The following is a 12,134-nucleotide window of genomic DNA, read 5'->3' on the forward strand; positions in this document are numbered from 1 at the left end:
GGTGCAAATTACCATTTAGGGAAACAGGAAGGGTCTAGAAGCCAAAAGCAGTAAATTAGAAATCAGAAGTCCCAGGTTATGGTCACAGCTCAGTACTAATAAGCCATGGATCCTTGGCAAAGATAGTCTTCTGGGCCTCTTTTTCCTCCACCCTGGGTTAAAGTATGGAAAATGTCAAGTAAGAACAGTGGTTTGCCTACAGTAAGCACTCTGCAACTATGTAATACTTGTTCCTCATGTTTTAACGTTATATAGTATTTATTCATTTTGTTTTTTAAAATATTTATTTTTGAGAGACAGAGTGGAAGTAGGGGAGGGGCAGAGAGAGAGGGAGACATAGAATCTGAAGCAGGTTCCAGGCTCTGAGCTGTCAGCACAGAGCCGGATGTGGGGCTTGAACCCACAAACCATGAGATCATGACCTGAGCCGAGGTCGGACGCTTAACTGACTGAGCCACCCAGTCTCTGTGCTGACAGCTCATAGCCTGGTGCTATGTTATATAGTATTTAATGCCTAGTTATATAGTATTTAATACACACATACGAAGCATCAGATAAACACCAGGAAACCTACCACCCAACTTATTGAATAGAATAATATACTGTGTTTTTCCCTAATCCCATCCCCGCAGCTTCTCCACTGGAGATAACCACTGTCTTGAAGTTTGTGTTTATCATTCCCTGTGTCTGTCTGTCTATCTATCCATCTAAGAGAGAGCGTAAGTGGAGAAGCATGGCATAGGGGAGAAAGAGAGAATCTTAAGCAGGCTCCACGCTCAGCACAGAGCCTGACACGGGGCTTGATCCCACAACCCTGGGATCATGACCAGAGTCGAAATCAAAAGTCAGACTCTCAACTTACTAAGCCACCACCCAGGAACCTCCCCCTCCCGCCCCCCCCTTTTTTTTTCAAATGTTCCACATTTGTACAGCACCTATTTCTTCATATGTAAGATAAAGCTTTGCTCTTAAACTCCCCTTCCAGCTCCAAGGCTATGAGATATGATTGGGTGGGCATCAAAGTTACACACCTTGCAGAACCATATGTTTTTCAAGGGCTTTATAAAGCTACAACACTGACTCTTCTGTTGACATCTCCAATTCCACAAAAGGATATCTCAATGGAGCTTCTAATTTCAAAATCAAAACTTCCCATCACTTTTAATTTGTACCTTTGCTAGAAAGTTCTCCTCTACAGAAAACCAACACAAGGAGCAAATAATCTGTCATCTTGTCCAATGAAAACCTAGAACCCAAGCCTGAGAATGAACTAGAAAGCAGACTTCATTTTAATGACAAGCATTTTATTTTTTTTAACGTTATTTTTGAGACAGAGAGAGACAGCATGAACGGGGGAGGGTCAGAGAGGGAGGGAGACACAGAATCCGAAGCAGGCTCCAGGCTCCGAGCTGTCAGCACAGAGCCTGATGTGGGGCCCAGACCCACGGACTGTGAGATCATGACCTGAGCCGAAGTCAGGCGCTCAACTGACTGCGCCACCCAGGCGCCCCTCAATGACAAGCATTTTAATAAAAACGAAGAGGCATGGTTGGGTTAATATGAAATATTTCATACAACCTGGATTTACATCCTCCATAAAAATGTGTAGGTCTTCTTGTCTTCATGTTTCTTCAAAGGCTCTTCCACTATTTTAGTTTTTATATAAAACAGTCTTTAAGGTAAACACAAATGCAAATCTGCTGACCATATGGTTGTTCTCCAGGGGTACTGTCTGGCCTAGGATGCTATTTTTCCTAGCTATAGACAATCTTAACTTTTAGATCTGTCTCACCAGTTACCAAGTTTATGAGTTAAGCGAGTTGGACCAGGCAGTGGAATTGCTGTGTAAAGGACAAATGTCCTGTTCATACAAAGGTCTGCATTGGTCAGACCTCAGTACAGCTATTATAGAAAGTCACCTGAGACTGTTGGTACTGGGGTAGCAGGTTAATAGTGTCCTCAGTGGCTTCTGAAGAGGCCAGGACTGTAAAGTAGGATGTGAATATGTTCTGGACCTTAATCGTACCAGGAAGACAGTGATCAAAAGAATGAGTGGTCACTACAGTATTTTTCTCATAGAATTTTGGTGGTTTTCCTTATGCTACCCACTGAGTTGGCACAAAAAAACGTGTATTTTACAAAAATTTTTTGTAATGTTTATTTTTTATATTTTTGAGAGAGACAGACTGTGAGTGGGGGAGGGGCAGAGAAAGAGGGAGACACAGAATCTGAAGCAGGCTCCCAACGCAGGGCCTGAACTCCCGAACTGTGAGATCATGACCTGGGCCGAAGTCGGACAGTTAACCGACTGAGCCATCCAGGCACCCCGGAAAATGCGTATTTTCTTAAAGGTCTCCTTTCCGAGGCCAGTCCTGCTTCAATCATTTAAAATATAGTATACAAATCACCTTGATTTTTATAACCTGCCTCTTTAAAAATGGTAATATAAACACAATGTTATTTCCTCAGTGTCTGCCTACTTTAAAGCTTAAAATGAACTGGGAAAAGTAACACTAAAGGACTCCAAGAATGCCAGTATCGGTATATACATTTTGTCTAAGAGATTAACGGGGAAAAGGTACTACCATGCATTACTTGAAATTAAATCCAGATATTCTCCTTGTTTAGCTCGGGTACAGCTACCAGGAGAGCTCAGAATCATTTTTACCTCCATGTGTTTATCCCTGGTAAGAACATTTGCAAATCACAATGGCACTTCTAGAACCCCTACAGCGAAAGGCAATCTTCCAAAAAGCAAATCCTCTCCTTGGGGTAGAGTATGGAAGCCTTGGATAAGATTGAAATGCGGGCCTCAAAGGCTCTCTGGGCTAAGCTTGTGAAATACCTCTGCATTTAACCTGTAACACTTGACTTTAACTGAAATTAAGGCAGAATATTCAGCTGCTTACCTGTCCATATTCCAAAGGGAAGTCATCCTCTGAAAAAGAGGATCTCACAGAGAAGTTTCTCCTTCCCAATTCTGACAGATGTATAGACTTAGTCACTTCTTTATTCTAGTTTTTGGGAATTTCCAAAAATCTCCAGTAAACTAAATCCAGACTAGTGAATTCTAGGCCCAATAAACATCCCAAGTAGTCCCTGAAAGCTCCTGGACCAGACAAATTGGCTGCTTTAATCATTAGTTTACTAAAGAAACAGCAGGCTTGTTTATTTTGTGAGCTAATGAAATTAACACAGGTAGGCATTCTCCTACAGTGAGTGGTACTCACACTCGAAAAGGTCAGATGTTTTGTGACTTTGTGATTTCTGATTCTTTTGTTGAGTTGTATTCAAGCAGTTAATTCTTTGCAATGAGACTCACACCCCTGCTTGTTCTTCCTAAACTGGTTAGGTGTTCTGGATTACAACTACAGAATAGACAGTTTTGTTGTTATCACCCAAACAAATGAAATCAACAGGGATTTGTAATTTTCCAGTAAGACGAGTACTTTTAAAACGTTAGGTTGATCTACAAATAACCAGATTTAGTGGCATAATGGGTGTTTTTCCCCCCTCCATACATTATCACCATCTCCAGAGGAAAAGGTTTAGTTATTCACTTAAGATCACACAGCTAGAAGCAGAAATACCTTGTACTGGGGCTTATCTTGAACCTGTTTTTAGAGACGGCAACTAAATAAACTGCTCTGCTTCATTAGGAGAGAATCCAATGGAAAACTCATGAAAGGAGGCATTCCATAAAAGCCCACTCTCCCTTATCTGTTACCCACAAACAATGCTAGACAGATCATTTTTGAAATTATTTGTAAGTATGCTTCATCCAAATCCTTATCTATACCACATCCTATATCCCTCTCCATGCAGACTTCAAACCAAACCAAACCTGAAAAAGCCAACCAATCAACAAAAACAAAAAACCAAAAACGCACAGATAATCCAAATAAACAAACAAAAAAACTGGTCTGGGGAAATCATGAGGTTTCCTCTTGAGGGCCAACCAGATACTAGGACAGCCCGAGCTTTGGCTGTTTCAGAAACTGAACTTACTCTACACAAATCCCAGGGTAGTCGGCAGGGCCATCACAAATTTAAGCTTTGAAGCTTAATCAAATTTCACACACAGGTGGAAAGCCTATCTCTTCCCCACACATACATTGTTCCTCTCCATTCCAATCTTCACTCCTACATAATCTACACCTGGTTTGACACCGAGTACAATTTCCAGCTGGAATGTGGGAGAGATGAAAAGAAACCTACCCTAGGTTGGAAATATTCAGAGAGCAAGATGTTCTAAGATTTTAACCAAGAATGGGGTATTTTGCTATATAAATGCTATCAACATCTTGAGGACTCTGGATAAAAAGATGCACTGATCAAAAAAGGCCCATTCCTATAAATTCTAAAAAGAAGCTGGCCGATGTGTGTCAGAGAACATAAATACAGTTATTTTTTTTTTTTCCAACCCAAGTTTCTTGCCTGCTTTAGCTGGATCCTTTAAGATAACTTTAAATAATTATGTTTCATTATGTGGAACAGGATGTGATTTCTGATCTTGGGGCTGCAGGTACTTAATGAAACTATCAAGCTATCTATGTTGATGCTTTATTTGAAGCAGTTCTTCTGAGTTTGAGAGTTCTTTCCTGCATCAAATGAATGAGACTCAAAGCAGGGAGGAAAAAAGAAAAAGGTACTTGTCAGTTTGAAAGTCACAGTTTATCTTTCTATAATTAGATTAGGAGAAAAAAAAAATGAAGAACCCATTGGCAGCAGGAAGAAGCAAGAGTCTTCTAGGGTCTGGCATCTGCAAGGAAATGAGAGAAAAAGAAGAGATCTTAGTTCCTGTCAGTGATAAAAACACCAACTACATCTGACAACAGGCCACACAACCTGATTAAAATCTCTTGGTCAGCTGGAAGAATCTGCTATTGTTAATGGCAGAACACCAAGTACCTTCTGACCCTTAACTTTTCAGTTCCACTAAGCACACAGAAACTTGTTAATTAAATTAAAAACATTCTACACAGAGATCGATGTACACTCCTTGTGTCAACAGTTTCATGAGTGAGGAGAAAATCAGAATTGACTATCCATACAATTGACTCCTCGAGACAATTCTGGATTAATTTCAACTAACATATTGATCTTTTTCTCTTCTCACATACTCTATCTACTCATTAGTTCAGTAATATTTTTTGAGCTGTTTACAATGCACATTAGGGGAACAAAAATTAATATGATATCACCTGCTTTGAGACACTTACCTAGTAAAAAGATTTGTTGATAAAAACACAATGAGATAAAAGCATAGTAAATGCAAGGTGAACCGACCCTTTTTATGTATATATATTCAAAAAAATCTCCACCCATACTTAAGTTCCTTAAGGGAGAAAGTCCTATCTTCTATCTCTTTTTTTATCTTTCCAAAGAAGCTACAGCATTCTACAACAGGCATTCAAAATATGATGCTTTATTTTTTATTAAGAGAATAAAAAGGTCTGTGGCTGTTTAAGGATTCTTACCTAAACTAGGATAATTTTTTTCCCTTGGTTCCTCAGAGGTTATATAGAAAAATACATTTTCAGCATGTAAGGGGTTTAACAGCAAAGAGTTAAGTTCCAAAGGAGAGGAACATCTAGTATTCAGTGTTAGAGACAGGAGCTTCTCCTAGGCTTTCATCTTAGAGTAACTTTTTTTTTTTTTTTTTTTTGGTAATCTCTACACCCAATGTGGGGCTCGAACTCGCAACTCCAAGATCAAGAGTTGCATGCTCTTCTGAGTCAGCCAGTCGCCCCTAGACCATTTTTATTAGGTAGCTATCCAGTGGAGATGAGCACCAAGCATCTTGGGAGGCATGTCAGAGAAGGCTTCAAAGTTCGCCATTCATCCAGGTCAGTGTGTGCTTTCCTGACACACCCCAGTGCTGCTGTAGCACTTTCTCTTCTGGGGCCAAATCTAATTTTCTGGTTTCCAGATGTATTTAACCATGTGACATCAAAACCTACCAAGAAAAATGGATAGTACCTAGAAGCAACTTATAAATATTATTGTCCGTGGCTAAGGGTGTTTGCTTTTAGAATCTCTTTTCTGCTTCTCACTAGAAGAAACATCAGTTTTGGTACAACATGAACCCTAACTCCCAGGAGATCCACCTGCTTCACTGTCCAGAGGAAGCGAATGAACTGGAAGGCATCAGGCCAATTACTCATTAAGTAAATATTCACAGAGAGCCTACTATCTGCATGACAGTGGGGATATCATCTCCTCCCTAGACTAATAATATTCCTTTTGCCAGGAGCAAGACGGCAGGGCAACCTCAACCAAAATAGCATTTGAAGCATCAAATTTGGCTCTGCCATAGGTGCACAGGGTTACCTCAAGGAAAGGCTTTCTCTGTAAAAAGATTTTGCTCCCTTCATATAGATTTTGTGAGATTCTACTAAATCAGGTATTCAGATAAGATCGACAGTGCAAGACTCTTAGAGACCCCAAACTTTTAAGTGCTCATTAAAAGGAGTGAATTTTTTGATGAGTGTTAAACTGTACAGCACAGGGAAAAATTGCAGAGCAGTGAAGCACAGCTGTCTGATTAATCTCAAGCCCATTAAAAAGGCATGATAGATCTAGAATGCAACTTTGATAAAAAAAAAAAAAGAAGAAAAGAAAAAGGAAAAAGGCAATGTGTATTAACGTTAGGGAAAGCAACTTGGCATGTTAACAGAATTCTAATTTAACCAGTAAATGCCTATTCATTAGCGTGTAAAGCTATAATAGAAGCTATATACTTAAAAAACAGAGGCACACACAAAGCTTTAATTTGGTACCATAATCTGAAAGAAAATTGGACCCAAATTGCTTTATGTCCAGTTAAATCTTGCTACCATCTGAAGAGATAGTGAAATAAAACTGAAACACTTACTTGATGAGATATTCAGTTACTGTGCATTTCCATCTATGGAGTAGAAATATTTCAAAATAAATACACCATGACAATTGAAACTCACTCCATTCCCTATTCTTACTAAACACAAATGACTTATTTCTGGGGTAGACTGAATTACAGTATAAAAGTAGAAGAATTCAAAATTAGTGATTGGGTTCTACTCAAACGCATGGAAAAAGAATAGTTCATTCATTACCTATCAAGCTTTCAGGCATATGATTTGGTGATCTCATTTTTTTTTGGAAACGGAAGTATCCAAAGGGAAATGTTTTAAAGGGAATCTTTTAGCCACCTACAAAATTAGCTCAAACAGCAGCAGAGACTGAAATCAAGGGAATGTGCATTTGGGAGCAACATTAGGAAAGTACGTATTAAATAAAAATGACAGTATCTTGGGTGTGGGAATTTATTGGGGTGATATGATATGAATTCAGTACCTATTTACCCAGAACGGCCTCTGATGCCTAGGGAAGACATCGGAATACTATTCTTAATGCCAGTTCTTCTGACTTATTACTTTCATTTTCTCTCTTTCATTTCCTTTTAGGTCTCTGCAATCCATTTCGAATCCCAGTTTCCTATTGATATTATGCCTTGAATGTCAGGGATGACTTCCTCCTAGGCAAAATTAATAGCTTTTTTATTGGTCCCCAAATTTGCCCATGGTATTTGATGTCAGTGGTCACCCCAACTTGAGCACATTCTTTTGGTTTCTGCGATCCTGTACTTTCCTGTTATTAACCAGGGCCAGGGCTAGGGTGAAGAAAGCGAAGTGCTCAGAATGTAAAATTCAAGGAGGCACTCACTCTCAGGGTCATGCGAGTGTAATGTGTTCACACTGAACATGTTTTTGGCTAGTCAAGACCAACTGTATTTAGCACAATGAAAAGAATAAAAGCATTTTGCCTTTATTTCACTTACTGTTTTTCCATGGCAGAACATATGGCAGAGACTTGGGAACACGCATGCCTGAAGCCAGGTTACTCTTATGTTCCATAACTATGTTGCTTGCAGGGCTGCAAAAAGAAAGACAAATTTGCCTATGCCCGCCTATCTGTATTCTCCAGGCAGGCACACACAAGACCATCAAAAATGTGTTTTTTGTAATTTGGGGGAAAACAGCAAACTACATTCTGAAATGTAAACACATTTCCATCAAAACATTCTTGCAATTAGAATGATTACTACTTCTCTGAAAAGCTCACTGTTCTGTAAAAGCATTAAGATGGGTCTGACCATTTTCATTTTCCAGAAATTGAGATAAACAGCAATGCCATCTACTGTTCGCTTGTGTGACAGGCTCATCAACTCACTCAACAAATATGAGCGATAAAATGCCAAGACAACCAAACCAAAGGCAACACATCTCATAGGACGGAGGGAAAATTAAAACTGTACTATTAAAATTCATCTTCAAGTTCTTCTATTTTAGTGCACACACACAATAAGGTACACATGCAACTGTTAACTTATCTTAGGAGCTAAGAAATAAAAATTGATAAGCATTCTATTTGGGGAAAAATGAAGTCTAGAATCTCATTCCTTCATTTTCTAATCCATAAATATTTTCATTTCTGAATATTTGCAATTTGGTCTTGAAGATGAAGTAGTAATGACAAATCTTTTTTTTTTTAAAGTTTATTTGGGGGGAGAGAGGGAGGGAGGGGGGAAAGAGGGAGGGAGGAGGGAGGGGGGAGGGGGGAGAGAGGGAGGGAGGGAGGGAGGGAGGAAGAGAGAGGGAGAGAATATGAGAATGAGTGAATATGCAGAAATGAGCAGGGGAGACAGAACCCCAAGCAGGCTCCACTCCCTGATCTCATGAACCACGAAATCACGACCACGACCTGAGCTGAAATGTAGAGTTGGGATGCTCAACAGACTGAACCACCCAGGCTCCCCAGTAATGAGAAATCTTATAGATTTAGATACAAATCAGTGGAAAGAAGAGATGCATTTTCTTCCCTACCCAAAGATACTCTGGCTTATCCAGTTTCAAGTCACAAACTTTTAAGATTATTTTTCCTTAGACACTAGCTACCCAGAGTAAAACTGATCCATGTGGTGTAGCTGGAGAATTTTTTTCAAAGTGTTTAAATACTGTGAACCTAGCAAAAAAACCAAACAGACACAAGAATGTCTCGTACCACTGTCTCCCTTGCTAGGCTGTAAGCTAGTATTTTTGTGTTCCCATAGTGATTAACACAAAGCATGTGACTTTTTTATGAACTGAGGAATAAAAAAGGAAAATAACTCGTCAAAACCACATCTAGACTACATTACCACCAAGTAACACCATTAAGGAATGAGATCAAATCAGGCTTTGGTGGCTTCCTTTGGTAACAGAGCACTTGGATTTTGGGAGGCAGTGCTGGGAATGAGACCATTTCATTTACCTGTTGTTGCCACAGTAGTTGGCTGTGCCCCAGACAAATGGGGTGCTGGTCTGTTCCCACAGATCTGCCAAAGAAAGCAAAACACAGTTTGTGGTGCTGTAGTTTATGCTAGTTGAATCTGTAAGGTGGGAAATAATACACCTAAGTTTAGAGAAGCAAGTAAAAATTGATCAAGTACCCTCCCTGACACAGTAGCAGAAATTTAATTGAAGGATATAAACACAGCAACATAAATAATAATAAACGTGCCCAGTAACAACCAAACACAGATGGTACAACACAATTTATGGAAAAAAACAGATGTAAAGAAGTGCTTCTTCCAATCAAGAGGGATAGGCCGTTCCACGTGTCTGCACAGTGATACAAATGTGCTCGTTCTGGGGCCCAATAAAAATAATAAGGCATTCTGCACAACATGGTGTGCTCATAAAAAAGGAAAATCTTCCTTCTGTCTAAAGCAAATGACTTGAGAATTTAGACACTGTGAAGAAAAAGACATAGAAACACTTCACCTTTATCCCAGTCTTCATCGCAAGGAGGGCACTGCCAGGTGCTCTCGGCCAGAGTCTCTTGTCCAAGGTTCCTGGTTTGGTTGACTGCAAGATAATAAAGACTCTGCTGTAAGAAGGGGACATCGCCAATTATGTTAAAAGGGGTCAATGGCCTAAAAGGTTGCAGGGTAGCCTAACAGGTTTTTGTTTCTGAAAAATGGATGCTACAAAAGCTAAACAGAGAGGTCTTATCCCTTTGCTGACAGAAGAAAGAGAAGCAGGAACAAAGACATTTATCATATTTACGGCAATAAAATGATTCTTATTTTTAGATGAATTATTGGTAAAATGGATCAGGCTGTTCAGAAGGGAAAGCAGTCTGACAAACACAACCTGACAACCTGTTACTGATGAGATAAAAAACTCAAAGGCAGAAAGGTATTATTCTTCTGAAATGATGAAAGCCAAAAATCAAGGTGACAACATAGCACAATACATAGCTAGGGCTAACCTCTAGCACTGGAACATTTTAGCTAGTCTTACCAACATCCTGCTCAATACAACTTTTATCGTCACAGCTTGAGATATGGTGGCTGATTTCGGCCCGAGGAACCTGGTGGCGAGCATTGAAGGGACAAGTAGCCAATTTGTTTGCGACATCAGGATGATTCTGCAGAACACAAATTAAGGGGTCTCTCAAAATAAGGTGGTTTATTCTATAAACGACTCCACTAATATCTCTCAATAAACTTGTGGCTTAACTATGGGAGGCAAACTCATGGTAGAAAAGTGAGAGGGAATTATTTATCACTCACACAGACTGTACAGGTGACCTCAAGATCATCAAAACATAAGCTTCTTTGTTAGGATCACAGAGACTGACAACACAGATACTGGGTCAAAAGTGGCTTATACGGAAGGACATGGTGAATTTCGGATTGGGTATTTGAGCCATCTTTCTCAGGGTCACAAGACTCTGGCAGCACAGCCTATAACGGTGGAGCTCTCTGGATGTCTTTGAAGGGTGATATTCAGGAAACGGTAACACGGAAACACGCTCTTGGTCTGCATTGCAGTAGCGCCCCTATTATTGCAATGCAATAGTGCTGGAAAATAGCTGTTGGAAGGGAGCCGCAGAAGCAGCAAAGCAATGGCTTTTCAGATTAACACAGGAACGCTTATTTAAAGTAACGATCCCTGAAATGAGGCTGTGAACAATTTGACCTTTATTTTGGTTATTGTACTGAGGAAAAGTCCAAATGAGGGTCTGTTCTGCTGACCAAGTTTCTTATTTTAAAAAACAAAACAACACAGTATTTAACATCACCCAAATCCTGTAGCAAGTATATCAGCAGTTAAGAAATTCATTTATTATTAGAAGCAAAACACGTATCACAAATGATACTCAAAAATGTAAAAATAATGTGAAGGGGGAGGACACTAGAGAAAAACAGAGGATGAAGAAAATTGTGAGGAATTTGCGAGCATTCCAATGCAAAGATTTTTGTGGTGAAAGATTAAGAGCATCACAAGAAGAGAGTTAAAGACAGCGTCTTTTTATCGCTTGGCTTCCTTTCCCAACCTTTACCCTTGGGGCATGTTTGAGAGCCTAGGGAAGGAAGTCATTGTGGTATCTGCTGGTCCAGATTATCCAGGTTCAACTTTAAGGGATCCTTGCTCTAGAGATTCAAAAGGGGTGGAGAAATGATCACCAATGGCATTACAACCATGTCTCCAAGATTACAAGAGAAACACCCTTTAAAGGATGTTAATGCATACATGAATTGTATGCAGTTTGGATTAAATACCAAAAATGTTGTCCAAGCAAAAATCCTTGCAGACCTTTGCCCTCTGTATCTGACATCTGTATTCTAAAAATCCTTTCTAAGTGCCTCAATTAGTATACCAGCATTAAAGTAGTTTACATCAGCTAAGACCAGAGAAAAAAAACTCAGATAACTCCCCCCCCACCACCAACTCCAAAGACGCTTACTGTTTAAACTTGGAGAAATGATTATTTTTAGGAATCTTTCCTTAGGCTAACCTCTAGTTGTTCAACTTCTCTAACATTGCTAAACACACAAACAAAAAAATAAAAAATAAGTGTATTATGGCACTCAATCCTTATCAGGACAACGAACACATCAAATTTACAAGCGAAGAGGGATTTCTCGTTGCTAGCAAAAATTAGTGTTTCCTCTGTTTTACAAAGAGTGAAAAGAGCATATAAAGGGTGTTTTGTCACTAGTTAAGGGGGAAAAAAATGAAAATGAGAAAAAATTTATGTACTCAAGAAATAAATTCCTTTCTATAAATGTTGGTAGTTAGAGTCCTAAAACAATTCCGGCA

General features: G+C 39.4%; 1 protein-coding gene across 1 annotated transcript in view; it reads right to left on the reverse strand.

Moving 5' to 3' along the window:
- Positions 1-4,717: 4,717 nt before the first annotated feature.
- The window catches only part of GTSF1 (gametocyte specific factor 1), a 28,396-nt gene continuing 20,979 nt past the window's right edge, over positions 4,718-12,134 (reverse strand). The window contains exons 7-12 of the mRNA XM_047066363.1: positions 10,329-10,455; positions 9,807-9,890; positions 9,295-9,358; positions 7,823-7,917; positions 6,878-6,910; positions 4,718-4,762 (exon numbers count right to left, since the gene is read on the reverse strand). Of these exons, the coding sequence (XP_046922319.1) occupies positions 6,894-6,910; positions 7,823-7,917; positions 9,295-9,358; positions 9,807-9,890; positions 10,329-10,455 (387 nt within the window). The 3' untranslated portion in view covers positions 4,718-4,762; positions 6,878-6,893. The remainder of the gene's footprint in view (positions 4,763-6,877; positions 6,911-7,822; positions 7,918-9,294; positions 9,359-9,806; positions 9,891-10,328; positions 10,456-12,134) is intronic.

The sequence above is a fragment of the Lynx rufus genome, unplaced genomic scaffold (assembly GCF_022079265.1).
Source record: "Lynx rufus isolate CCGP_SWC_20201006 ecotype Redwood Valley unplaced genomic scaffold, mLynRuf1.p SCAF_7, whole genome shotgun sequence".
In the NCBI taxonomy this organism is placed as follows: domain Eukaryota; kingdom Metazoa; phylum Chordata; class Mammalia; order Carnivora; family Felidae; genus Lynx; species Lynx rufus.